The sequence below is a fragment of the Neolamprologus brichardi genome, chromosome 12 (assembly GCF_056152115.1).
Source record: "Neolamprologus brichardi isolate AB-2024 chromosome 12, ASM5615211v1, whole genome shotgun sequence".
NCBI classification, from domain to species: domain Eukaryota; kingdom Metazoa; phylum Chordata; class Actinopteri; order Cichliformes; family Cichlidae; genus Neolamprologus; species Neolamprologus brichardi.
Window position 1 is genome coordinate 13,111,052 of NC_142115.1, and position 27,621 is coordinate 13,138,672.

At 42.9% G+C, this 27,621-nt stretch overlaps 1 protein-coding gene across 1 annotated transcript in view; it reads right to left on the reverse strand.

Annotated features, from left to right (window-relative positions):
* Positions 1-1,120: 1,120 nt before the first annotated feature.
* Positions 1,121-27,621, reverse strand: part of lmx1bb (LIM homeobox transcription factor 1, beta b) — a 51,461-nt gene continuing 24,960 nt past the window's right edge. The window contains exons 5-10 of the mRNA XM_006803115.3: positions 8,474-8,706; positions 5,941-6,116; positions 5,350-5,427; positions 4,905-4,971; positions 4,038-4,199; positions 1,121-2,879 (exon numbers count right to left, since the gene is read on the reverse strand). Coding sequence (XP_006803178.1) covers positions 2,722-2,879; positions 4,038-4,199; positions 4,905-4,971; positions 5,350-5,427; positions 5,941-6,116; positions 8,474-8,706 — 874 coding nt within the window. The 3' untranslated portion in view covers positions 1,121-2,721. The remainder of the gene's footprint in view (positions 2,880-4,037; positions 4,200-4,904; positions 4,972-5,349; positions 5,428-5,940; positions 6,117-8,473; positions 8,707-27,621) is intronic.

The window sequence follows — 27,621 nt, forward strand, 5'->3', positions numbered from 1 at the left end:
ATTTTTTTTTGGGGGGGGGGGGGTATTTCTATGTTATGTTTGCACCAACTTGGAGATATCTGTGTCTGCATGATGCACCCATACAGTCATGGATTCACCTTGCTAAGGCCTTATTCATGCAGGACTAGTCAGTAACCCCCACTAATGGCTAGGGAAAAGTCTGTGCAATTTGTGAGAGGTACCTTCTTGCTTTGGTCACTAGCACTTTGTAAGGAAGACAGCAATTTGTCTGCAAACACTGGCAAAGTATTTACCAAATTCTAGTATAACTGGGTAAAGTATGATGGAAACCATAAATGGAGACTGTTCATCTTCAAAGTCAAAATTGGGCCTTTGAAATGTGTTAGTTGCAGCAGTGAGGGCCAACCTTTACTCTGAAGGTGAACAGTCTCTGTTTCCAGTTTGCATTGCACTTCTTCACTTTTCTGAACAGGTTGGAGAATAAATGGTGGATATTTGTAGACAAGCTGACGTCCTCCATGGAAACTACAGGTGACCCCAGCAAAATGCTAGTGACTAAAACAATCACAAAAAGGGCTTTGGTGCAGCACCTTTGTTGGGACCAATTTCAACTAGCAGCAGCCAATGAATTGGGCAATATACCAAATTTTTCCCTAGTGATTGGAGATTTCTAGAGGTTCACTTACTGGTCTCTAGATCTACGTGTTTGATGCCTGACCAAGTTAAGATCATGATTCACAGTCTATTAAAGTTTCTCGAGTGACATCCTACACACATTGATCAAGAGTTGTCAGTTGTATTACACATCCACAACACAACCATGGTTGCTAGGGAAACGTGTTTTACCCTGACTAGATGGCAGGGGCTCCTAAAGGCTGTTGCTGAGTAAGTTCCAAAGAGGGTCCTGGAGATAGCTTTGGTTGTTATTTCCACAGTTGCCTATAGTTTTTTTGTGTGTCTACAAACACTTGTTAACTACTAACTGAGCAATATAAAAACTTGAAAAACTGTAACACAAACCAGAAATGAAAGAAGGTTTGTCTTCAAAGTAAAAGTTGAGCCTCAGTGCTGCAGCCAGCATGTTTCAATTTTTACTTTGAAGACAGATGGTCTCCATTTCTGGTTTGTGTTGCACTTTTTCAGGTTTTACTACAGCTCAGCTAGTAGTTTACAAGTGTTTGTAGACAAACATGAAAAACTTTTCACAGTTTAACTGCAGCTCAGGGACTAGCTGGCCAGTGTGTGTAGACAATTCTGCCACTTCCATTCAAACCACGATTGCAGCAGTATGCTAGTATGCTTGCCAACCAGTTGGGGAATACACATTTTTCCCTAGCGACCATTGTTTGAAAGGGGGTCACTGACAGGCCTGTTGGCCTGCGTGACTGGGGCTTTAACAATCATTTGCCAGCGACTGCCATCAACCTCCAGCAACTACCCATAACCAGTCAGGCAATACTAATTTTCCCCTCACAACTAAAGATTACTAGATGGTCACAGACAGTTCTCTAGGCCGGTGTGATTGGGGCCTTATTCATACCATGACTGTCACATGTCCAAAATGATAGACAAGTTAACATCAGAGGGTTAATCACATGTCTGCATCAACATCAAAAGGACTGACTTTCTTTTGGAATTAGCCTCAAGTTGTCATTTGAGCAACTGCAGTTTTTGGCACTCCCACACTGGCTTAATTTTTGAGCCCTAAAAGTTGGTAATACTTGATGACTTGTCACTGATGGTATTTATTTAACGTTATCAGGAGAAAGACATTGTTTATTCATCAAACCAGTCGACTTTGGTCAATTAGCAACTTTAACATTTTGATAATGCACATAGGACAATGACAACAAAAGGTTTATGGTCTGTATGAAATAAATAGCAACTTTGCCCATTTACAGCTTGGCTGAATAAAACAAAAACAAGAGGGTTAATCTTCATATTAAAAAGGTATACAGATGAGCTGTGATACTCATGAACTCACTAATTCCTCAACAAAAATGCTCTCCTTTTTAAATAAAGCTTTTCAGTTTTAATATGTACCTTCAAGAGCCTGTTATAGTTAAATAAATAGAATGCTTTCCATTTTTAACATGCACATCCAATTTGCCTGGGGAAAGTATTTACACTTCACTGATCCTACTTGTCCACCAAATTCTCCACTTTTGTCTCAGCTAAACAGTTCTTTCTCTCATACATACACAAATGTACAGTCACTCTTGCAGACATGCTGCACCTATTTACTATTAACACAATATCTAAACCTATGGAAAGTGATCAAAATGCTAACGGTGAACATGGAATCCCATGTAGTGTGAAAGAAGAAACAGTCCAAACACCACATCTTAACTGGGGGAGGAAGGGAGGGAGGGGGGAGCTTACAAAAACTTTTTGTTTACAATTGATCATGCACTGTATAAATTCTTTGTGTTATTTGGTTTGAGAGTGTGTAATCAGTGGCTTCAATATCTACTTATTTCCTTTAAGTGAACAAAGAAAAGAGTAATATCTCCTGTGACAAATAAGCAATCCTACCAAATAATCTCTAACAATATTTAAGTCTTTCCCCCAGGAATCGTCACTGTCCTACAATAAGTGGTTTTACTATCTTTTCAGTAAGCTTCCACACATAACCAGGAGCTACTGCAAGGAGGTGTTTCTTCTGTCATGTCCATGTTAGCGTAGGTCCTGGCCATCCATCGCTCTTCAGCTTGAGATGGGCAGTTTATTCTGCGCTAATGTTAGCTTCCTCTTCTGTTTTCATGACGCAAAATAAGAGTTCTGCATGGAGTAGAGGCGGTCGATGGGGTTCCCCACGCGGGCCTGCAAGGAGTTGACTTCTGACGATGCCATGAAGCAGTCACTGAGGCTGGTTAAAGACGTGTCACTGTCTATGTCATGGAATGCAGAATCATTACCTGCAGAGAGCGGATACGGAAAAAGCCGTCAGGATTCAGAGGCAGAGGCGTCATTCAAAGAGCACAACACCCTACTCTGGCTGCGAAATCGGTGTAATCTTGTATTTGAGATTTATAGACGCGTTGGGAAATTATAATTACTAATAGTCCCTTTGAGAAACTGCTGTTATGTGTCATCACAAATGTGAGAACTGTTTTGTTAGATATCATCAAAGCTCACTTTTTGCTGCGCTCACTGGGACAATTGCGGTCTGTGAGGGAGCATGTAAACAAGGGGCATCCTCCTAAAAGATCTGGTTAATAGCAACTGTTTACGCCTTTCATAAAACCTCAACATGTTATTTCTCTGGAGGGAATAGTTAACTTTATTACACTCTGGATCTTAATGATAGTGTTGCACAAAATGGGGACAGTGTTTTGAGACATATCTTTTAATGCCTTGCCAATATTGTTCTTTTCCCCAAACCAAAGGAGAGTGATGAGACTGGGGATTTGGTTCTTACTACCGAAGAGAACTAAATGGAGGCAAATTATAAGGAAGTTATGAACTTCAGGAAATGGTCCCTCTGGGACATGTTGAGGACATCGCTCGAAAATGTGTTATTCCAGTTACATCCTGTGGACTAACACTTGATTGACTGATTTTTTCTTTTTTCTTTTCCCCCCTCCCGCCTTTGTTTGCGCTCTAATTCCTTCCTTTATCAAACAGAAATCTGAGACTTGTTGTTTTCCAATTCTGATTCATTAGCTCACACGGTCTTCAATCATTATTTGCAGTGCATTTTATCTTAAGCTGCCCACACAGACCACATGTTTTTACCAACATTCGGAAACATCATCAGTAACGGGGCTGGGGGCAAGGAGTTAAAACCATATTAAACAGATTTGAAATTACACTTCAAAACCCAACGGCTTATGAGAACACTTGTGTTATCTCATGTGGGAGGAGAAGCTGCTCGTTCTTCTCTGTGAGCAACTTAAATCAGGGGGCTGTGGCCTGAGCACATGTCCCACACTGGGGAGCTTTGAGGTTGATCAAGGGACAGGCATGTGTGCGCTTTGTAAGCAGCAGTGGGGTTTTTGGGGGATGTAGTAGTAGTGTGTGTGTGTGTGTGTGTGTGTGTGTAAAGGAGGGTGGGGGGTGGGGTAGATGCTCACCATATGGGTTCATATGGTCCCCGGGCATCTGTGGGGGGGTGAGCCCCTGTTGGAACGGGTCTGTGCTGTAACCATTCTGATCCATGGCGACCAGCTGCTGCTGCGGCGGAGCCAGCGGTGTGAAGGAGTTCATCATCCCTTCCATTCGATTAGACATCACCTCTGCAAGGCAATGAAAGCAAAGGGGGAAAGTTAATACAGCCAACAAGAAGACTTCAGATGAGTCTGCAAAATATTAAATGCCACTATGCAAACCGGGTCCACAGAGAGCCGGTGACGCTGACCAAGAGAAAACCACAGAGTAGGTACTTCCTGATAGATTCCTATTTGTACCCCAAATATGTGGATTGCTCGCCCTTGTTGTTTTTATGGAAACATACGGTAGTCCTCGCTGTGGCTTCTCTCCCATTTCCCTCTACAAACAATGCTCTTGGCTAACTGAATGTGGGACACAAAGTTCTTGTGGCTTCATCACTGGAGCCCATCCCCATTCACTTTCCTTTATAGTGGTTAGGTGAAATGATGATGATTCATTTCATTTGGCTTCCAAACTGAATTTCCATTTTACCCTTCATGTGAAATGCCCTTGTTTACACAGTGACATATTTGTAATTTGTAATTCAGCATCACTAGCAAATACAGCTTTGATTAGAGCGCAGCGTAAGCGAGAGAAGAAAAGTTCCTGTTTTGAGATTAAGCAATTGGTACACCTTCTCCCTATTCCGATGTCAACATCAACAACAAACTATTGCCGCGATATAAACACTCTTGACCTACTTGGAGATATGTACAAATATCACTTTAAGCTTGGGGCTGCCGGAGACAATGGGCCTCCATTGTGTTTGCAGGGTATGTGGAGCATCGTACCTTGGCCAAGTCTTTGAGAATTCTGTTGTTCTTGTTGTTGCTGCTGTCTTCTTGCCAACTTCTTCATCTGAAACGAAGGAGTCAAAGTTGTGAGGAACTCCCAAAACTAACATGCTCTCTTTAATTTAAAAAGGATGCTCCTCGCTCTTCACCCTTGAATGAACTGCGTAAAATCTGTATCTGAGCGCACTTCATTGTCAAATATCAAAGGTTTTCACAAGATAATCATCAGAAAAGAGGAGGGCGTAGACATTTAATGCAAGAGTGAGCTAGATTTGCAGCTCCTTGCTCTTTTGCATTTGCAAAAGGAATGCAGTGATAAGTTTAACACACATAGTTGTGGTGATTTACTAGCTGAACTCTAAAATGGACCGAAGCTGCTTTTTTTGGGAGTGGGTAGGGTAAGGACACAAAATGCAATTTGTTTTGTGGTATTTGCTCTCACCTTAGCTCTCTGGTTCTGAAACCACACCTGGACCACCCGAACACTGAGTCCTGTCTCTGCAGCCAGAGTCTCCCTCACCTGAAAATCCAAACAAAATACTGTGAGCATCACACAAAAAACCGAAACGCTTCACAGCCCTCTGAAATCCCGTTCCGCCTTAACATAACTGCCACAGTTCCTAACAGCCGCACTGCCTCTTTGATTTGCTTTTAAGTCAACGCTGACTGAATGCAGTGGTCTTTTTGGACCTACTGGTTATTGCCGCTTCAAAGTTCGGACCGAGTGCAGCGCCTGTTTTAGGGCCCGGGCTATGGAGGGAGTTCTCCTATCTCAGTGTGACATTTGGTGCAGACGGAGTGCGTTACACCAGACTGCCTCAGTTAACACAGAACAGAATGCTGCTTGCCACTTCAAAGCTCAGCTTTGAGGTGGGGGAGATTTTTTTAATTTGAGAATTTTATTTGTCAAACTACTGTAGGGCTCGTGGTTCGCATCTCAACTTCTATCTAAACCCTTACCAGGGAATTAAAAAAACATAAATCTCAGATTTTCTTTACTCAGTTGCAGCTGGTTATTAAAGCTTTGTCTTACCTTTCTGCAGGGCTTTGAAGAGACCTCAAAAGAAGCCTTAAAGGCCCGTCTCTGTTGAGTGGTCAGAATGGTTCGTGGTCTTTTGGGCCTCCTTGGATCCTTGCTGTCATCCCCCTTCCCCTGGCTTCCTATGCCTTTCTCTGGCTTGATGTCCAACTCCTCATCGTCACTTTTCTCTGTAAAGAGAATCAGTTCTCTGTATCATGAGCACAAGCTTGAACTGGCTACACCCTTATTTTTTTTGTCTATGACAGTCTGCTGATAAATATATTTTCATTCTTCCCTATTTCAAAAGATTCACACACCACAAGTGCCTAATCAAAGGAGACACATGTGTTTTTGATACATTATCAATTTATTACAAAAGGAAAAGGCCTCATGTATGATTAGACCTACAGACATCTATGGAAAGCACAGTGAAATATGCACATTTGTCACTGAACTGGACACAATGTCACTAGTAAATTATTACTCTCAGCTTTCTCTGATTTACACAAAATCAATCTCTGATAAGAGTACTACATCAAGTGCAACATGAAACAGGCAATGAGTACATATGGGAAATGCATCTCCTGCAACACAATATGTAAGATAGTCTCGATTCAAACTTAACCTTAAAATAATGACGGAATTTATACACTTTGCTAAACTTTAACTGTCAAGGGCAGGATATTAAAATCTGGGTCAGTAAAATTGCTGTCATTTATATATATATGTGTGTGTTCAGACGTTAAATTGGGACAGAGCTGTCTGTTGGGAAGCCCCACCATATTCACTTTTCACTGTTATCAGGGAATATTATGACAAGCACCCACTGATATTGTTTAGGCGAGATAATGTCCATTTTGCTTCACAGTTTTTACTTGTTCCAGTGAAGTCACCTATCTTTCTGATGCAGCAACCCACTGCATTCATGGTGTCACAGACTATATAATAATATAACACGGCGTTAAATAAAACGCAACATGAACAACTGTAAACATAATGGAACAAAAAGAAGGACTATATTTCACAGAACTTGAATTTGTATTTTTCTGTCTAATTCTTTAAAGAATAGCAACAATTTCATCACTAATTTATTTACACCATTAGCTCTATCTGGATTTAGAGTAATTAAAATTGAGCAAAATATAAATAATTAATGTTTCATAGAATTTTCCGTTTCCCGAGACCTGATTTTGTTTAATAACTAAAAATAATTGACCTGCTAATCTGCTTGCACAACCTATGTGTTAATTATACTAAATACTATTTAAAAAGAGGCAGGCCCACTGAGTAAAGAAAGCATTTCCATCAAGCTAAGCTAAACTGTGAAGCCAGCAAGCATGGTTTGAACAGAGTATCAGACCAACTCAAATAAGACAGTAGTTTGAGAATCTAAGCTAATTTACTGAATTGCAAGTTGTAATAGGCTAAATATCTGCACATGATGCAATATTATATAATGTAACACCACATAATGCTTTATACATAAACTGGTTTGGGCTGGTCACATCCTTTAACTGATTGCTAGTAGATGATGAAAAAACAAAAAACAAATGACAATATAATTATTATTCAGTTATTACATTTGATATATTTTTTTATATGAGGCTAAAAGCAAGTGTTTACAAATCAAAACTACAATTGCTGTTAACAAACCCCAATGACTCTGGGGTCTTCAGGGCGCATGCGCATGCATGATGGCTTATTGTCTCCTGTCATCTGGTTCTGATATGTAACCACTGAAAACCTACATTTCATCTGCCACATGCCGAGGTTAACCTCTATTCATGTCAACATTTTCTCCATCTTTAAATTCTGAGACATGCACAAAAGACATGCCTGTGCGATACACTGGGATACAAGCAAACGAGGAAGACGTGGAGCAAATATTCCCACAAGTTGACAAAAGTTGACACAGGCACAGATGTATTTGACAAATTCCCTGCTTTTGTGCATGTTTAAATGCGAGCCAGATGGTAGTGAACAGCGAGGCTTGGCAAGATGCCTCAATGTGTATGGAGGCTATAGGAGAGGAACACTAGAGCTGATAAGAGTGGAGGTGCAGGCTTTCTGCAGAAAGGCCTCAAATCCCTCTGTCACTCACCGTGATACAGTGATTTAATTCTTTCCAGCACCAGATCCTGCCCACGCATGGAGCACCATTAATACAGGGTGGCTTGGCTTTGTCCTGTTTCCACTTCCTACTGTATCATAAACTTACGCTCCCTGCTCGAATGAATGCTACAAAATCAGCCACTGAAAAGCTGCAGATGGAGCCACGCTAGACTTTTTACGGCCTGGGCTGTAAGCAAGACCTCAGATGTCAGATGTCAATACATCTACTATCTAGAACTGCTTTATTCCTTTGCTATTAACCAAACTAAAACTAAATCCAGTAAGATTCAGAACCAGGTTCCTCGTGGAGGACGTCTAAGGTGGCCACAGCTGTGATGGGACAGAGCATACAGAATACAACACCCTGGTGCCATTTGACGATCGCACCACAGTGTCGTTCTCACTCTTGTGTGAGAGGGTGCAGAAGGCTCACCTGAGTCTGAGTCATCCGGGCTGACCGAGCTGAGTAAGTCTTTCTCCCTCTCGTAGTCAATCTTGCAAAGCAGCTGACCCTCCTTCAGAACAAACTCGTCGCCCTTCCTCAGCTGGCGGTCGCACACGCAGCAGCAAAAGCAGTTCAGGTGGTAGACGCACTCCAGAGCACGCATCACAAACTCTGTGGGGGCGATTTTCTCCATGCAGCCGCTGCACTTGGTTGCAAACAACCTATAAAGAAATTACAGAGAATATGATAGGAAGTGTGGTGATTTAAACAGAACACCCAAACCGAATTTTGCTGTTCAAAGCAGCACTTGTGAAAAAGATAAAAATAACACAAGTAAAAAAACATGCAGTTTCTAAAGGGAGGTATTTATTGTTAAGGGGGAAAGAAAATCCAAAGCTACGCGGCCCTGTGTTAAAAAGTGATTGCCCCATAAGCCTAATAACTGGATGCAGTCAAGCATCATTTACAGCGTTGTGAAGGAATTTTGGCCCACTCTTCTTTGCAGAATTGTTGTAATTCAGACACATTGAAGGGTTTCTGAGCATTAACCGGCTTTTTAAGGTCATGCCACAGCATCTCAATCGGATTCAGGTTAGGGCTTAGGTCACTCCAAAGTTTTTTTAAGCCATTCAGAGGTGGACTTGCTGGTGTGTTTTGGTTACCTTTGTCTAATATTAAAATTTGTTGGATGACCGGAAACATCTAAAGTGTGACAAATATGCAAAACACTAGGAAATCAGTAAGGGGGCAAACACTATTTCACACCACTGTATACTTACATCTGGTTTGATTATGACTGTTTCAGTATCTTGGACCTGTGTAGTGTCCAGCTCATTTGGCCTTACAAAATATTTAACAATAGCCTGGAAGGCTCTTTAACAAAAATTATTATTCACACTTCCATAAACATAGTCCCATCTAGCCCGTTTTGGTGTTTTGGATGTAGTTATTTCAACTGCCAGGGAACTTCTATAAATCTCACCAAAACAAAGGCTCGAAACCAAGCATAACAAATCAGGCTTCTTCAATTGGATCTTATCAAACGAATAGTTTGTCTAATCACTGCGCAAAGGACAATGAAACACAAAATGTAATCCATCCTCGGCAACACCAACATAAAAAAGAAATAGACACTGCTTTATATATCTGCCTACCTTAATTGCCAATTGTAAAGTTCTACTTCTTAACTTTTGCATTCGGTGTTAATTAGATTTTTCTGCATTGTAATCATCTTTAATTTGAATGTAATTTCTAAGCGTTGGTTTCCCTCCACCCTTCCTTATATCTTAAGATTTATTTGAAAGCATTTACGTGCCACTTCAAGTTATCTCAACAAACATAATTTAAATTTGGAAACTGAAAATATTGCAGGGACCTCTCTCACCCGACAGTAATTACGTGCACGATGAGAGTTGAAGCTATTCTTCCTCGGGGACCTGAATGTTCAACAGGTCTTACCAACTTACATCTCTGCCTATCTGCTAATTGTCCAGGGTTACAGTGTTTGCCGTGCAGCGAAAGAGGTGCCTCCTTTGGCAGCTAGTCATCTGTTAAAATTTTAGGCTGAGCCCAGCCTTGCATCATTCCAACTGAGCTCAGTCATGGGGACTGACCCCAACCCCCTCACAAGCCTGACCAAAAAACCCCCCCCAAAAACAGACTAGATCATGCTCTAGTGCAGCAACTACTAAACCCTGATGATCTTAATCAAGCCTTTGTTGGCAGTTTATGCATTTCTTTCATATCCACACAATGCTCTATATGCATCAGATATCATATCATGATTCATTGCTGGTTAGTGGGTCTGTCTGTATCTCATCTTACCGTCTAATATCGTGCCTCTGTGGCGCAACACTGCCTCTATCACCATTTCCTAGACAACACTTCCATCTTCTTTTATGTGCTTTCAGGAAGATGTTTGCATTGTTTTATTGGTGACTGAGTGGCATTTAATTTGCCCTCCGTTGTTTAGAAGAAGCCACATTAAATGGAGCAAGGAGGCAGGGAGTGTGGTTGATCTTGTCCAGCCGTAAAGCTGGATTTATTAGTGGCCTCTTTGTTTGCCCTGGTCTGGAAGACAGCTGGCAACCGCCTATCTATTTGTGGTGAACATCTATTTCATTGTGCAAGGCAGGGAGGTAGTGAGAGGAGCAATTGACATCATCTGCTGGTTCGGGACGGGGTTGAGCGATAGTGATGAATATAATGTGTAAATATGAGAAGAGGGGAAACCAAAGGGTGGTTTTGTTATGGTAATGGTGTTATAGGTACTGATTGAGTAGTGATATGGTGTGTGCGTGTGTGTGTGTGTGTTCACACATGTAAATGCATTTGTATGAACAGCTGTGTGCACGCTGGTAGCAAGTTTGGTTTTTGTTGTTGCCTCTGCAGCTTTCTAAAATAATTGCTTCACTGCTGCTCATCAGATCGCAATCGGGAGAGCTACATTTTATATCATCGTAATCACTTCACAACAATTAATAGCCTATTTTACTAGTTTCGAGATATCCATCCTTTCATCATTCATCATAATGAGCATTACAACCTGGATCCGTAAGCTGAGGACGGTTAGACAGAGCATCTTCTTTTCTTTATAAAACAACAGAGATGTCAGCCCAGGCACTCTCTGGGTTCATAAAATCCTTTAATCTTTCATTTATTACAATAAGTTAAGAAGATTATTATTGAACTATGGAAAAACCTCTAGGATAATCCCCTGAAAAAGAAATTTCGGCATGTTTCTCAAACAAACATGGATCTTGTTTAACTGACCTGCCAACCTGGATCGGTTTTCTAAACAAACTACCCAGTTTGGCTTATAAAAAAATAAATTAGAAAAAACATTTAGAACATTAGAAAACATTTTAAACACTGACTTATTCCCGCGAACGGCGCATTAATAGGCCAGTTTCTAGGTTTTAGAAGGATCGTTATAGGCTGGGCTCATCTTAAGGAGGCGATGAGTTTGTCAAGACAAAGTTCCCAGCTCTAAGTCTGTTTGGCTAAAGGTTGCCAGCTTAGGCTCAGAGAGAGCGCAAAAAGTTGAGGAAATGACTTATTAGCGCGGTTTTGATATGTCCAGCACTCCGTATTCACCTACGACCGCTCTCTAAAATCTTCTCATCTAGATGAAAACATTCTCATTCAGCCCTCTTTCCTTTCTTCTTTCTCCTTTGCTGAGTCTAATCTTGTAAGCCATTATTTTTCTATTTCCCCTCTCTGTCACTTTGCATTATTTTTGCTGCTGTAATTCCCATTCGTCCCTTCTGGAATCTTCCTGTCCTGCTTTGTCCTCGGGTCTAATCCGGACTTTCTGCCTGTTTTCAGTCCCCGGTCCCCATTCTCAGTGGGGTTCAGATGGAAAAGCCATGCATGACGCCCCTTCTATGGCAACCACACCTCCACAGGAAGGCAACGCCGACTTTTCGGATGGGCAGAGAAGGCCTTTGAGAAGCTGGCAGCAGAAGTAAATCCTTCTCTAAGGAACAAGGAGAATTAGCAGGGAGCAGTGGACTAGGGATTTAACCCTACCCCTCTCCTTTGAAAGGCACAGTCAGTCCCACTCCTGCGGCTAGCCACAATCAAACAGAGGAGGAGTGGGGAGGTGGCAGCGGAGAACACAAACTCCCTGAATGACACAAGCAGTGGATTGTGGAGGAGCCTAATCCCACTTTAATACCTTTCCAAGTTCAGCTGCTAAAGAATGCTCTTTAAAACAACACCACTGTGTGAGCAGTGAAGGTTGACCAGAGGGAGGCACGCCATTCAACCTCCCTAACATTACCTGATTAGTGGTTTGAGGAACAGGCCGCTGCCAACAGGAGACAGAGAGGGAGATGTAAATGATTATTTTATATATAGAGAGAAAAACATATCAACAGGCGGTATTTAACTGGAAACTGCACCAGGAAAGAGACACCGCTCCCTGCACTGATCTACAGGGATATTAAAGATATCAAAGAAGATGTAGCTGCGACTGAAAATCAGACCTGAACTGATTTAAGTGATCAATTACCACTTTGTCCCTCTAGCTGATCCCAGTGACCAATCACATTAAAGCTTGTATCCACCTAAAATCCACTTTCTGGACGTTGAGCTGCTTTCGGTAACTTGACTCCCAGTGTTGCAGAGGTGAACCAGCATCAGTATAAAAAGACACCACAAAGGGGACCACCAGCGCGACAGTCGCGTCCCGGCTCTCGCCTTTCCTCCTCCCACACCTGAGCGCACAGATCAAGTGATGAGACCATCCCGTGTGGATCAATGGCCGCATCTCAAGCCAAGAGAACTGTCAATATTTACCCAGGCCTCCCCGGGACGGGACTCATAAATGAAAAGAAGAGGCCATCTCAGCACATACCTCACTCCCGGAGGAATCATTACATCCCTCTTTTTAATCCTGTGTCCACATACCTGTAATCCCTTGTCTGTTCTTTTTTTTTTCTTCTAAGGTTGTCGCTCTCTCTCCGTGACAGATTATCACACTGCTGAGGCTTGTAAGGCTTGCAAGAAAATGCACAAAATGCAGCATCATCAACAGTAGATAGGACCCAACCCCCCAACCCCTCCACACACACACAAAAAGGACAATTATAAAGTGGGCAAAGGCCAGAAACAAGTGAACACTTAAAGTGAGTAAGGTGCAGCTGAGAAACGTCGACCTCTGTGCCGTTCATCTTCTATCCTTTCTGTTTTTGCAAGCGCTTTGGAGAACTATCCACACTCCCTTTGAGAAGATTATGGGCAACTTAAAGTGTGACAACATCTTAAGCTCTCACCACATGTTGCCAGTGATTGCCCTTCTACAGACATTACATTTAATGCTTCTGCTGCAGTGATAAGCATCAGGAGGACTGGATGGGATAAAAGGAAACCAGAAGAATAAGAGAGAGGGTTGGAGGGGGGCAGAGGGGATGAGTATGGAGCTGCTTATGCTGCTTGATAATCATGCTACATTTAGCAACACGTGCAATAGTCTCACCTAACTCCCCTTTTGCTATTGAACAACACTCTGAGAGACAGCAGAAGAATTTAGGAAAGAACAGCCAGAGCTATTATGTCACCACAGCCCTTCAAAGACAGAGGGGATGAGGATTATCCCGGCAGCAGCTGTAAGCTATTACTTTGAAGATGGGCTCTCGTGTTTGGGCAGGAAACCTGTGGCCATGCCAATCATGCAGAGGTGAGAGATGAGGCCTGTGAGGCAGGTCAGGAGAGGGCCCTCCGGACAGGATGGAGCGAATGACTTACTGGCTAAAGCTCAAGTCAGTCATTTCACAGACTGCCTGACACAGCTGATGAGCATGTTTCCAGGACTTTTTACTATCAAGGCAGATTAGTTCACTTAAATTTTTTGGTGGTTATGCTCATTCACATTCTTGCTAATAAGTCTTTTTTTTTTGTAACTTTAAAGCGAAATATGTGAGTAGAACCAGTGTCCAGGCAGACTACATTAGCAGAAATACTACAGCACAAACCAGGATAAAACCAGAGAATATATAAAAGATAGCAGTAGCCTTTGTGAACTCTCCCAGCGAAACATGATATTCGTTGTCTTTTAATCTAATGGGGCTCATAATATAAAAAACAAACATCGTGATGTATTCAAACTCAGATGCAACTAGCAATTGAGGTGATAAAATCATTGAGGAAGTCTTTCCTTAGGTCATAAATCAAGTGATAAGTAGAGTCCTTTTCTCACTCACTTCCATAGAATCAGACTTCTATTTAAAAACAGTGGAGTTGCCCCCTGCTGGCAATAAGAAAGAATGCAAGTTTGTTGCAAGTTGCCGCTCCACTGGCTTAACTTTTCCATCACAGTGAATGACATGGATATGGAAAAAGTTACTAGCAATAACATTTTACACTGACCAAAGGTTTGTAGGTCAGACTCAGGAGAAGTCAGTTACCTGTGGAAATGGTTAGCTTGGTTCAACCAAATTAAAAATCCACCATTAAAAAACATGAGTCAAAAGGACAGAGCTGATCTGTTTTTGATGCGCTACTGCTACAGTAACATGCTGTAGCCCTGTTTTTATCTGATATTTATTTTCTCGTGGATCTCAAAGAATTATCTTGACAAACAGTTTGTATATCAAATGAAAAGCTTGTTTCTCCTTCACGTTTTCAGATTAAATCCTGTCCTGTTTGCTGTCTGAAAAGCACCAAACTAATCCGTCACAGCAGAGACTTTCCAAACTGTTGAACAGCCACTATTTTAGTTTTTTTTTTTTCACAAGACACGCCTTAATAAGGGATAATTGGTTTTGTAGCAACTGTATCAAGAGCCTTGGCCATAGAAGAAAACATTTGATCCCCAGATGTTTAGCTACATGTGAAAGGGAGGACGGCAAACCTTTTCAACTTCGTCTCAGCGTTGTGAAAATTACTTTGCTATGTACATTTACGCTGACCTCTACACGTGGCAGACACACAAGCCTAAAAATAATCTGAATTTGGCTGATACGAGTGTTTGATTGCTTGCAGAGGGGCCTAATGATAAAAGCAGATTCGAATAAGGGGGGGCCTGTACATTAACGCACCATATTTTTGTGTGTAAAGCAGACAAAGTATCATTGATTCTTTCACCATGAAAGGAGCCTGAAACAAACTTTCGGCCTGCGTGAGCAGTAAAGTGTTAAAAAGTAGTAGCGATGATGCCGTCTGCATAAACAACCTCTGTGGCTGACCTTGTTTCATAGTATCAGCATTTCTCTTTGGAGCATAGATTCATGGAGAGTAATGAAGCCAAATAAAAAGTGCCATCCTTCTGCTCCCAAAGGCCAGCTCCAGTCAGCTCTAAAAGCTGCTTAATCACCATCCCGTGCTTACTACATTAGCATAATAATGGCCTTTAAATTGAGGCTCTTTGTTTTTTAATTAAACTCCCAGCAGGTAAAAGTAAAACACATTAACGGGAAATGTGTACACCACTAATGGCCCAAAGGTGCCTTCTTCATCACGTAGCTCTGGCCACAGGGTTCTGCTTGTTTCCTGCACCGAAGCGCAGCACCGGCAGCCTGCGAGCTCACAGGGGAGGAATGAGACAAGCTGATTGCACTTGGCATAGCAAAGATAATAGCAGGGAGAGGTGTTCGATGTGTTCGAGTATGCATATATGCACCTGCCCTGCATCTCAGAGGGAGCGCGCGCGATAATAGCTGCTGAACAGAGCTACACTAAATCTGTAAAAAAAAAAAGGCGGCTCTTACAGTGAATGTGGAGTCAAATGTTTCCAGGATCATCTATCCCACATGTCCACTATTGTGAAAATAAATACGGCCACTTTATTTCTATGGCAGCATGAGCTCCTATGTGCTGGAATGTACGGCTCCTCAGACGAGTCCCCCCGCATCCCCCCCCCAGGCTAGACGGACATCCCAGGCATATCTGTGTGTGAGGCTATACTGCACAGCTGCAAAAAGAAATCCTAACCCTTAAGTCGTTATTCAAATGATCTCATTCTGTGCGCCGTGCTCTTCACAGATTACGCAAATGCCGAAATACAGTTAAGAGAGAACGTGTTGTTCTAACAGAATGCCTCTAAACATGCACACCACGTCTCAGTTTTCCTCGACTATGCTCCAGTTGAAAACGAGCGTTTCTGCTGTGTGGTATCAAGCTATATGGCATACGACAGAGTCAGTGCCATGCCGTGTTCAAGCTCTGTCTTGGAGCATCAGTTTACCCAGTGCCTCTCTCCTTTACACCGATCTGCTAATGAGTCACTAGGAAAACAGCGTGGAAATAATCCTCCGCTGCCACACAGGTAGAACAAAGCTCATGGAGTGAAAAGGACAGTGTATTGGGCAGCAGAGGAGGCTAAGTACACATCTAAATACAAGAGTAAGCAGGCGAGCACACACGATGCTGTTTGGACAGCTGGTCTTCCTGAGTATGTAAAATGAGTGCAACATCGCATTTAAGTTCGGTTTTTAGAGCTCAGAGCAAACAATATGGTCACACGCCCCCGAGTGACAGCGTCAGTGAAGAAATTATGACACTGGAGATTTGGAGATTTATTCTTTTACTTATTCTTTAAAAACATTTTTTTTTTAAAAAGACAGTAATTTAAAAGGCGGTTTGTTCCGCCTCCTGTAAGAAGCCATCACTGATAGATTTGACAGCTTTACGACACAGACACGAGAAGCAAGTCTGGACTGCTCCTGCTGAGACACCCGTAAAAATCACTCGCACCCTTTTTGTATATGTTTTAATAGCGCTGTTCGTCCGTCCTCCTTCCAGGCTGATCTGCGTGAGGTGAAGGGGACTATAGTGCTTATGCAGGACTGCGATCGACTGCTGCTTCTGAGGGAGCGGGCAGAACGGCGAGAGCGATGGCTAGTGAGTGTAATGGCTATCAGATGTTATACGATCAGTTTAGCTTTTTTTTTTCTTCGTAAGCAACAGTCAATTTGAAAAAGTTGCAGCAGCAAAAACAATTTGCATCTCACGTCCAGTAAAATAACACAGATTAGATTAAATCATGATGTGCATAATTACAAGAGATTTGAAACACGGTCTAAGACACTTTACTTTCTTCATTATAAGAAAATAAATGGACTCGGCTTTCAGATTCAGCGCTGGAATGGTTAAAAAACAACATTTGGATTGGAGGGCTTTATAATTACTATTGACCCAGAGGTTCTGGGTCTAAGAAATAAAACAAACAGTAATATGAGGTGTTCAAAAGCACAAGTCTGCAAATATGCAAAGACAGGGTCTGGTGGAGAGCATCGCGCTTCGGCTTCTTTTCTCCGGCTCCTAATCTGTGGGCCTACACAATATTAAGACGGCTTTGGAGCCACTTGTGACCCAGCTGTGCACTAATGAAAAATTCCACAGCTCTGTGCGGAGGCCAGTGGAGCTTGACCCCTTTCCACCCTAAACCAAGCGATGTCCATCTTGAGGAGTTTACTAGGGCTCAAAGATACTAGATTAAAAGGTAGAAAAAGGAGAAAGAGAGACAATCTGGGAAAGTCTGGAAAAAAAGCCCTTATGTGCTTCCCATCCTTTTCTTCCTCCAGTCTTTAGTATATTGGTGTGGAGTAAAGTGTTTGCCCAGGTTTTAATGGGCAGAGATGATCTGGAGATCATTGTGACTGAGGATGGTTGCATAAGGGGGTCTCTGTTTACTTATCAGAGATTCGGCCTAAGCCCAAAATTACTTTGGAGCGAGTGAATGTGAGGCAACCGGGAATTAGACGTCGTTCACAAGATCCGGATCCATGTGTTTGTGATCCCTCTGCCCTTGATTCTCTGTGTCCGCGTCTTAACCGAGACAAAAGTCAGCACCATAGAAACAGATGTCTAAAGAACACCAAACATGAATGAGTCTGCTGACTGCACAAGCGTATACAGTGATAGCAAAGATGTTAACTACTTAGAAGGGTCAATAAGCAGTGAGAGTTTTTATAAGGATGTATACATTTTAGGCTTGTCTATCTTTCATTATCTTTTCTGTTTTTTTCCTCCTCCTTTGCATTTATTTATCTGAACTTAAAGATAATTTAAAGAACGCCCACTCATCTGCTTTACGTGCTATCATGTGGCCTCACAGATACACAGACATGCAGATAAGATCTAGGAAAAAAGCCAAGAAATGCAAGGGGGGGGGGGGAGACAGACAAAAAACACACAATGAAAGGAAGATGGATGAAAATATGGCTCACATAATTTCATAAGACTGTTTTTTAAAGAGCTAGTTGGGGATTTTAATTACTGTATAACATTGTTCACTGATATCAGAAGACAGTGGCGGCTGAACGATCGCAGCAGGATAGATCAGCAGAGCAGGATCGATAGCAAGCACTTTACCGGTCAACTCAAATTCTCATCAGAACGAATGATAATAATCCTCCTCTCCAGGGGACTCCGAATCATTGATACTCTCAAATTGTCACATACTTTAAAAGATGAGCGCGGTATTCCTTGAGGGAATGGACTGCAGAGCTAAACGTGCGGTGGGATTGAGGTGGCGCAGGGGTGAGAGGAGATAAAAAAGAAAAGAAAGAAAAAAAAAAGCAAATGAAAAATAAACATTGTTATTGAAAGACAGGATGCTCTAAGACCCGGGGGCTGCGGATTAGCATTCAGATTAGCATTCAAATAATATATTTGAATTTCTGATCAGCAATCCTCTTCAAAGAGCTAAATCCCAAGATTAGCAGGTGTTATGCTAAAAAGCTGTGTTTTTTTTTTCCTTTTTTTTTTTGGTCGGGAACGTAGCTACACTAGCCAAACAAATATGTCTTTGAGTGTGAAGAGCTGGCATGGATATGGTTGTAACCATGGTGACTGACTGGTAGTTAGGAGCCCTGGAGAAGGCTGCAGTGTTGGAATGTGTCAAACAGACAGAGGGGCGCACACACACCGCAGAGCAAACCAAAAACCTGCTGTTTCACTAAAGACCATCGGCTACATTATTGAGACCACCTACAAATTCCCAGGAGATTCAGGTCGAGAGCGAAAGAAAGGTCATTTTGCATCATCATATAAATATATTTAGATATATTTTTTAAATATATTCTTTTCCAATTGGTTTGATTTAAGGATGCCTGGTCCAGCCAAGGGAATCAGATATGAAAAATGATGAATTCATGCTTGTCTGGTTTCCACAGAAAGATGAATTGAAACAAAATCTGCTATCCTTTTTCCCTAACACATGTCCCTTTATATCACAGTATATAAAGCAGTATAATGTTACCACAGTTTATGTTATATTTCAAGAGCTACACTATCAGCAGCAATGCAGTTAATAATATTTTCTAAATCTCTGTGGACTTGATGTTACTCTCACATGAAAAAAATGCTTTACATTTGTATAGGCTGAAAGTAGATTGAAACGCCCACTGCACGACTCCCGCGAAAGGACTTTATTTGCTCTGCGTAAGGCTACACATATCCACATAACACACGTGACATATTTCACCTCATGTTCATCAGTCAAGTAGGTGAGATGTGTGTTAAAATATGTAAAAAAAAAATAGATAAATGAAACCAAATTCCTCACTGTATGCAAGATGCAAATGTGTGATGTTTTATGACATTACATGCGAAATGTGCACTTAAAATTAAAATAATGTATCCAGAGAAGTGTCAAAGGACAAAATGTAACTAAATTCATTTGCGCTACAGTTAAGAATAAACCTTTAAAGACATGTTTTATGAATACAAAAACATATCAGGACACTGTATAATAAATCACAAAGCCTTTATTTTACCGACTATAGTAAAATAACAAACGAGCTGCATATGTAACAGTCTCAGAACTTTTTCCGTGTACTATCATAAGTAACTGTCCATGCCGATATGAGAGATTTTATTATTTTTAGTCATTCTAAGGGTCTAAGTTCCTCTACCAGCCATATAATTAGCCAGTTTACAGCAAACATATTGAAGCAGCTACTTTGAGATTCAGTATACCTGTGTGCAATCCTGCAGTATTAGTCCCTACGCTATTTTCTTTTCTTTCTTTTTTACCTCTACCTTCCACACAAGATACAAATAACTCTAAAAGAACAATATAGGAATTGTCTGTACAGGCTGCAACATGCGTTGTGTACGTGGGTGTTTGTGTATTTAATCTTGAAAGGGAAATTCTCTCTCCATTGTAGCAGCTAATGTTACTGCGAAACTATTTTGTTCATGACTTAAAGTACTCAAGCATGCATTTTGCCCTGGGAGGTCTGGCAGAGGAGTTGTCTGATGCCCTCACTGCTTCTTTCTGTCTACTTTCCACTGTTTTTTTTCCCACACACCCACCCACCCACACACGCACAACAAACATTTCTCTGTCATGTGGTTGGTGGAGTGTAAAATCTCATCTCTCCAGCTGGAAGAGAACCGGTTCTACAAAATTCCCTTTTCTTCGCGTGGAGCCTCTAAGGCATGGAACGGAATGGCAAAGCATGGCACGGCACATCTGGTCCTCTCCCTGAACCGACCGGCAGTGTATCTGCATGGCCCCGCGGCGCTTACCTCGAGTCAACTCAGTGGCCTTACCACAGCCTCTTAGTGACTGCATTATGACCCCTAATAGAGCACTGACATGGTTTATTTTCCCTTTGCTTTGGCTCTGGACTCGGCAAATTGACAATGCATTGTGCCGTAGCGCACAGAGCTACAGATGCCTCGACTCGGATGATTCATACATATAAGGCCCGCTTAAACAGCTTGATATGAATTCTCAAGAGAGTATGATGCGCAGCAGCTGTAGTTATGCACATTTGGCTGCGAACAAGGCCAATCTCACCGGTGCCCCAGCCACTCATTGTACACCCAATTCGGCTGATATGGATCCTTATTTGTCTTCAGAAGTGATGACAATGTCTCCCACGACAGTGACACCCGTGGTCAGCCCACTCAGCATGGAAAAAGGTTTGCATTCACCAACCAATTTTACACTCTCTTTGGGTCCAGGAGTGTCTTTGTGTGCTGGGGAGCAGCCCATTCTCCGTGGCTGTCTGAAAAAAGCAGCTGTTTCTATAACGCTGTGGCAGCACTTTATGTTGCAGAATGATAAATGAAGGGGACGAGGCAGAGCTGAGGTGCAGCTGAAGCATGCAGAAACAATGGCGGAGGAAGACCCGTGCGCTACATGGATATGCTCTGTGCGCCTTTCTCTTTCAGTCTCAACTTCACTCTTGCTTACCCACACACACACGCATTCACTCTCTCTCTCTCTGTAGGTTAGACTCAGCCGGCTCAGCCGTAGCCAGAGGTTATGAGTGTTGAAGCAAGGGGGGAGGCTGGGGGGTGGGCTAACAGAACTGACACGTCCCACCAGTCCCCGTACAGACCCAGGGGAGCGGGAGGTCGCGATCGCTGTCCCACCGGGACCTGTCGCTCCTCTGTCCTCGGGGCAGTCATCTTCCTTTCCGCCACCGACCTAATGACAGAGCCCCGAGGCCTCATCACTCCACCTTCACCCTCCCCTTCCTCCTGCATCCCTCCCTCCACCTCTCCTCCCAGCTCCACGCTTCTCTCAGTCTCCCTGTTGTCCTACCCAGGTGCCTGTCAGAGGGTGCCTGCTCTGCGACTGGTGTAGCTGTCCACATAAAGGAGATCCACCCCTGCTTCCCCCCCGCCACCCACCCTACCCCTTCTTCTCCCCATGGCCCCAGGCTCAGCCTTTCATTTTGAAGTGGCGCGGGCCAGCTCTGCACCAGCCTGGGTCCTCGGCCTGCAGCCTGCACCATTGTTTGGCCTCAGAGAAAGACTATTATTTCAACTCAATTTACTGTGAGTAAACACTGAGTGATAAGGCCCCCTGTCCTATCCTTCACACACACACACACACACACACACACACACTTTTTTTGATCCCTCCCTCCCTGACCGTGGGCTGTAATATACGCTGCCAACAAATCACTGCTCTCAGCCCGTTGCTATCACCGGCTTTAGAATGGAGCTTACTAATTCACTTTCCAACACAGATCAGAGGACAGGCCTCATGTGTTTCAGAATATGGCTCCACCACTGAGTGGCATTTAAAAGGACTTGTGGCCCTGTGGTGGACTGTTATAAATTTTAAGTAACAGCATTCTCACATCCTTAAGATACCATTCACATGCTAAACCTGAGCTAATCTGGTGTGAATATGCAAAGACATCAGCCGGGAAACAGCGCCGCGACAGTTTATTAAAAGAGAGCGTTTTAATCATTTTTCCACATCGGCGTTATGAAAGACGGCCCGTATGATGTATGGCTCATCGGAATAATCGTGATGGTGGCTTTTTGTGTTTTCTAGACAATGGATGCGGAGCGACTCGCAGCTGCAGGAGTGAGGCGCTGTGGCCAAGTTAACAATATTAGACTCTGCATGCAACCGAAGCAGCAGACTCGACTAAAGGTAAAATTCTTCATAGATAAATGTGAGGCTGGACTGATTTTCTTTTTCTGGTGGTGGAGCCTCTTTTGCTTTAACCTAAAAAAAAAAAAAACACCTTGCAAAGAGCCCCGTTCTGTTTTTTATTGTTTCACCACAGAAAAGCCCTCAGTCCCTCTTCTGAGTGAGGAACTGTACTATGTCTTAATTATACGGAATTATCAGCCAGCTTTAAATAGCAGTCGTTTGCACTGTCTTCGCCTTATGTGGCTAATACAATTATTGGGAGCCTACTTTATCTTAGGCAGAAAGAGGCTGACACAGTAGCACAAACTAATGCGATAAAAGCTTAGCATATCACGGCTTGATTCGAGGATTTTAAAGGTAAGTGTTTATGACAAGGTAATAATGCCTCATGCAAAAGGCTGGCCTGTAAATTGGTTAGTTAGGGCATGATGGATGAGGGGGAGCCTAACCTTATTTCCAATAGAGCCTCTTGATTTCTAGAGCTGAGGATAATGAATTTGATTTAATTACACCATCCCCTCATCTAATTAAGAGTGGGAGAAATCTGACCCTGTGTGTAGTCTTAAAAACAGACACTACTTTGAACCATATGGATGTATCCAAACAAAGGTTACAATTTTAGGCTAAAAGAATGCTTCTATAAAGAGGCATCACATTAGTCATGACTCCTATTTATCCATCCCGCTTTGCATGAAATAAGAAAACTTAATGAATGAATTGAAAAAAAAAATATCGCATGAAATAAAAACAAACTACCAGCCCATTAAGAACTGAGATGAGAAGATAGGACTGGGGATCAGGCAACAGCTATAAATGCCCAATTAAAGTAGTGATTCATCATCAGATTATTAATGAAGCTTGTGAGGGTCCTCTGCAGTATTGGTAATGGGCTGGTTGGCCTATCGCTCCCTAAACCCTTTGGGTAGACTTGCTCCTTACACTGCCAAGGTAATCTCTTTAAAGGCCAAGGAGATCCAGCCCACCATTCCCCCAAAGGCACCCTTGTGACGCTCCCACCGCCTTCTATACTCTCACGCTTCACCTCACAAGCTTGACAACTCTCATTATGGCTCCAACTTTTCTAGGCTTCACCTCGGAGAAACAAACTCTCTCAACTTGATCATTCTGACAGCCCCGGTTGTTGTATTTGTCATCCTCCGACTAACTGGAAGTGCTCGCAAGAGCCGGGGATCTGAGGAGAAATGATGTAGAGCCTGCCTCACTCAGAGCTGGATTTTCAGAGTCAGCTCTGATTTTCTTGAGGCTCTCATGATGACGATAGGTGTGGGCAGCTAAAATATCCTAAATCAGCCATTATTAGCGCCTACAGTATGCTGGAAAACCTTATAGTACTTATCACCCTGCAATCTATCACCTAGTGCTCACTTGTAGGCTGAAGAACCAGCTCACAGTATAGAACACCATAGATATTTAGGTAGCCACCACCACAGATCCAATTACCTGTAACACACACTTCAGTTTATCTCACTCCCAGTCATTATCTAAATTGCCAACATATTATTAGGGTACCTGCTTGAGAAGTGTGTGTGTGTTTCCTTTTTGTCTCCTAATAGAGCCCAAAGGGAGTGTTGTTTTGCACATAACCCTCTGCAGGCTGTAAAAGAATGGGTTTTTATAACCGCTGTCCAAAACAAAAGGCACGCAGGAAGCACTTCACCATTATACACCGGCCACAAACCTATCTGTCGTGACATGATGAGTAGTAGAATCAGGAGATTAATTACGTGATTGTAGAAAAAAGAAGCAAAGCTCTCAGTCAGAGAGGTCCCTCATTACGTTACCTCGTCCTCCACAGGAACCCAATTGACTTTAGAGGCAGGCAGCTCCTCCACAGAGCATCTACACTGATTGAGAACTGTGGCAACTATCAACAGTTGATATCTGCATGGCCTCAGAAGCTGTGTCGAGCCAATCAAATTGCAGAGGTGAGGCGAATCATTGGAACAAAATGTGTTAGCTATACAACATTGAGGGTTTTGGGGCCTAAGTGAACTCAGAAGAAGCAAATACATCAAAAACCATGGAGCAATTTCATTGCGTGTATATTGATATATATCAGCATGTGTGTGGGGAAGTGTATCGCTTTTGGCCGCCAACATTCCTCTCATGATCGCCGATATTAATAAAATAGTACTCTCAGAGCAGAGAACCTTCAACTGCAATAATAGAGTGGGCGGTTTCGCCATTCTATTTCCAGTTGGTGGAAACACCCTCCTTTCTGTGCTGTGTTTTGTTCTCTACGCTGGCACTTATTTAATGAGCAGACCAGCGCCGAGACTGTCACAAGCCCACAAAGGGAGAGCTGAAAGCCAATCGCACTTCACATCATTCAAATCAAGCCCATGCAAGTGAGATGTACTCTTGACACTGGCCGCTCCTCCGAGAGCCATATATGCAATTGCAGAAAAGCTGCGGCTGAAAATGTCTCATCCATAGGGACGCTCACAAGCAATAACACACTATATGAGAGACAGACAGCTAGATTGAATAGAGAGACAGCTAGACAGGCAGAGATCAAGTCCAATCCTGCTCCCGTCATCTGGCTGTGCGTTTCACAGGTCAGGCTTAGTTAATCTAATTCCTGGGCTTTCCCACAAAAAAAAGAAAGAAAAAAAACCCAAGTGCCACTCAGGAGAAGTGTCAGGGAGAGAAAGAGAGAGAGAAATAAAGAGAAGGGTTGTGAAGTGGCTGTGGAGAGGGCTGTTGGTGGCGGTGGTGGGCTTGAATAATTATGAATCAGGGAGCTTAACCTTCTGGGGAGTTAATTTGAAGAGCACTGGGGATAGGGGAGTGGGACTCTTTATTTCCCTGGGGTGCCCCTAATGCCATTGTGAGGGAATGGAGAGATCAGGACACGCGGCAATATCGTGTCTGTTAGCCACCATATGACGAGCTGACCCCAGGACCGCGCTCACAATCACACCTGCCGTCATCAGGACTAATTTGTTAAACATATCAATAGTGCTCGGCCGGCCTTTTCTCTGCCGCATCGAACCATTGATTCAGCGTCCGCGCTGAGTGACAACACGCTGCCCCTTGATTTCACTCCCTCCTGTCCACAAACAGACACATTAAATCACCTTACTATCTCTTGGCTGTTTGTTTTGTTTTTATTTTATTATTTTTTAAGGGGACGGGGGAAAATAAAAGTCTGAGGATTAAAGCACAAAATTGGCACTCTTTCAGCAGATTCTCAACAGCTAAAGTGCACCTACTGAAATGCGCCTCTTTACGTCCATGACCTTTTTTTTTTTATTTTGCCTCCACCCTGATGCACAGTAGGCAGGGAGAGACACAAACTGAAGAACAAGGGAAGACAAAGAGGGGATAGAGACACAAACTGAAGGTTAGATAAATCACAGCGTGAAGAAATGATACTTTGCAGCCCTTGGCTCTGTGAGCTGGAATTCTTTTATTTGGAGTGGGGGCCTCTGTCCCAGGCTCTCACCGGGAGAGTCTCCTGTCATGTTTGCAAGCATGGAGGTTGAGAGATTGGCCGACTAGCTAGCTGGCAGAAAGACCCCGTTGTGTGGCTATGGCAGCAGCAGCGGCAGCCTATGGCAGCACAGACGCCGACATCTGGATCCTGTTTGCTCGGAGCACACTCAGACAGGCCTGACTCTGCCAAGGGGAATCTAAGCCCTTTGATTTCTACTCCCATGGCCTGCTCTAATTGTCATCCCTCATTATTTAGTCAAAGGTGGAGGATGAATCATAAACTATTACAGAGAAATGACATTTTCTGCTCCGAGAGAAATCCTCCTTAGTCTCGCTCCCTGTCTCATCTGAGCTGATAAGGACAATGAATTCTATACACGGCTGGAGTACAAACATCTCTCATGTGTGCTTGTGTCATTAAGATCTGGCCGAGGGGGTCTGTGTTCCTCTGAAACTACAAGTGATGCAAGCGGGGAAGTGCAAAAGTCACAATAGATTTGATGACAATTCTCAGTTAGAGACTGAGAGGGGGGGGGGCTGTTGGTAAATTCTTTTTCAAAATAAAAGTCTGTGCAATTGGAGCGATTCCACAAAAAAAGCACTGTGTTTAAGTTGGTGTATAAAGGTTACACATGTTAAGAATTTCACCCAAATGATTTTATCAGTCATAGGAAACGCTGGCACATTCATGTTATTTGGAAAAAAAATCACTTAAATATATATAAATGTGACATTTGTAAATAACTGAGAAAAAAAAAATTGGGCAGATTGACGAGAGGGCAAGAGCCAAAAACAACAGTTTTCTAATCCAATAAAGAAATTTTCAAACACATTTCTTTTTGAGACGTCATTGTTTGAAATGAGATCGAATATTGTATAACAAATATATAATAATCTAATATGCGGTTGCTTTAATCACAGGAACAGCTGAGTCTAGCTAATAATCTGGCTGGTAATGACAGCTATATGTTTCTGTGCACAGCACGGGGCCAAGTGAGAACAAGTTCTGTTGATACAAAATGACTGATAGGGGGAGAGCTACCTTTGATAATTCCCCATGTTTGTTTTGGAAACTCACTGATGTCTGACCGTGTCCCACGCTTAAGTGTATTTGACTACAATATGTGCCCTGTTCATTACCTGTGAAGTGGAATGTGTCTTGTGCTTCCGACGACACCTAACGGCGTCTGTTTGTCAGTCAATCAACAGGGACGAAGAGCAGCGATGACAGATTGCTAAATTCTAAAGTGAAGCGCTTCAAAGCTCTCCGGTATCAATGTTTTTCCTGGGTGAGACCGGGTTTCAGTGCAACGCACAGCTTACTGTACATTTGCAGGAATTCTGAATGAGAGAGATGCATATCAGCCCCCTTCTCGCTTACACTGCTTTGAGTCTTCTTCTTTTTTTTTCCCTTTAGAGCCCATCATTCACTCACCATTCACTCACGAGCTAGATGAGCAATTTCTCCTACTGAACGTTAAGCCTGCTATCAGATTAAGTAGTCTCTGATTTCAGCGCTAATTGTGCACGTCCACTTAAGAAGCTGACAGGCTGGCGAATGAGGAGGCTTGCAGGCCTCTGCAGCACGACACTCATCCATCACAGCCTAACCGATTGCATCCCTCTGAAGGCTCAACACGGTAACACCATTAGCGCTACTGCTGGGCATCTAACTAGCACATCACTCACACGGCTACATGCTAACAGCATTACAGCTAATGCTGCCCCCTCTAACTAACACATCCGTCATAGGCCTAGAAATCCTACGGCTCTACAGAAAAGCCGCGGAGCCGCACTGTCTCTGGGAGACAATCACCCACAT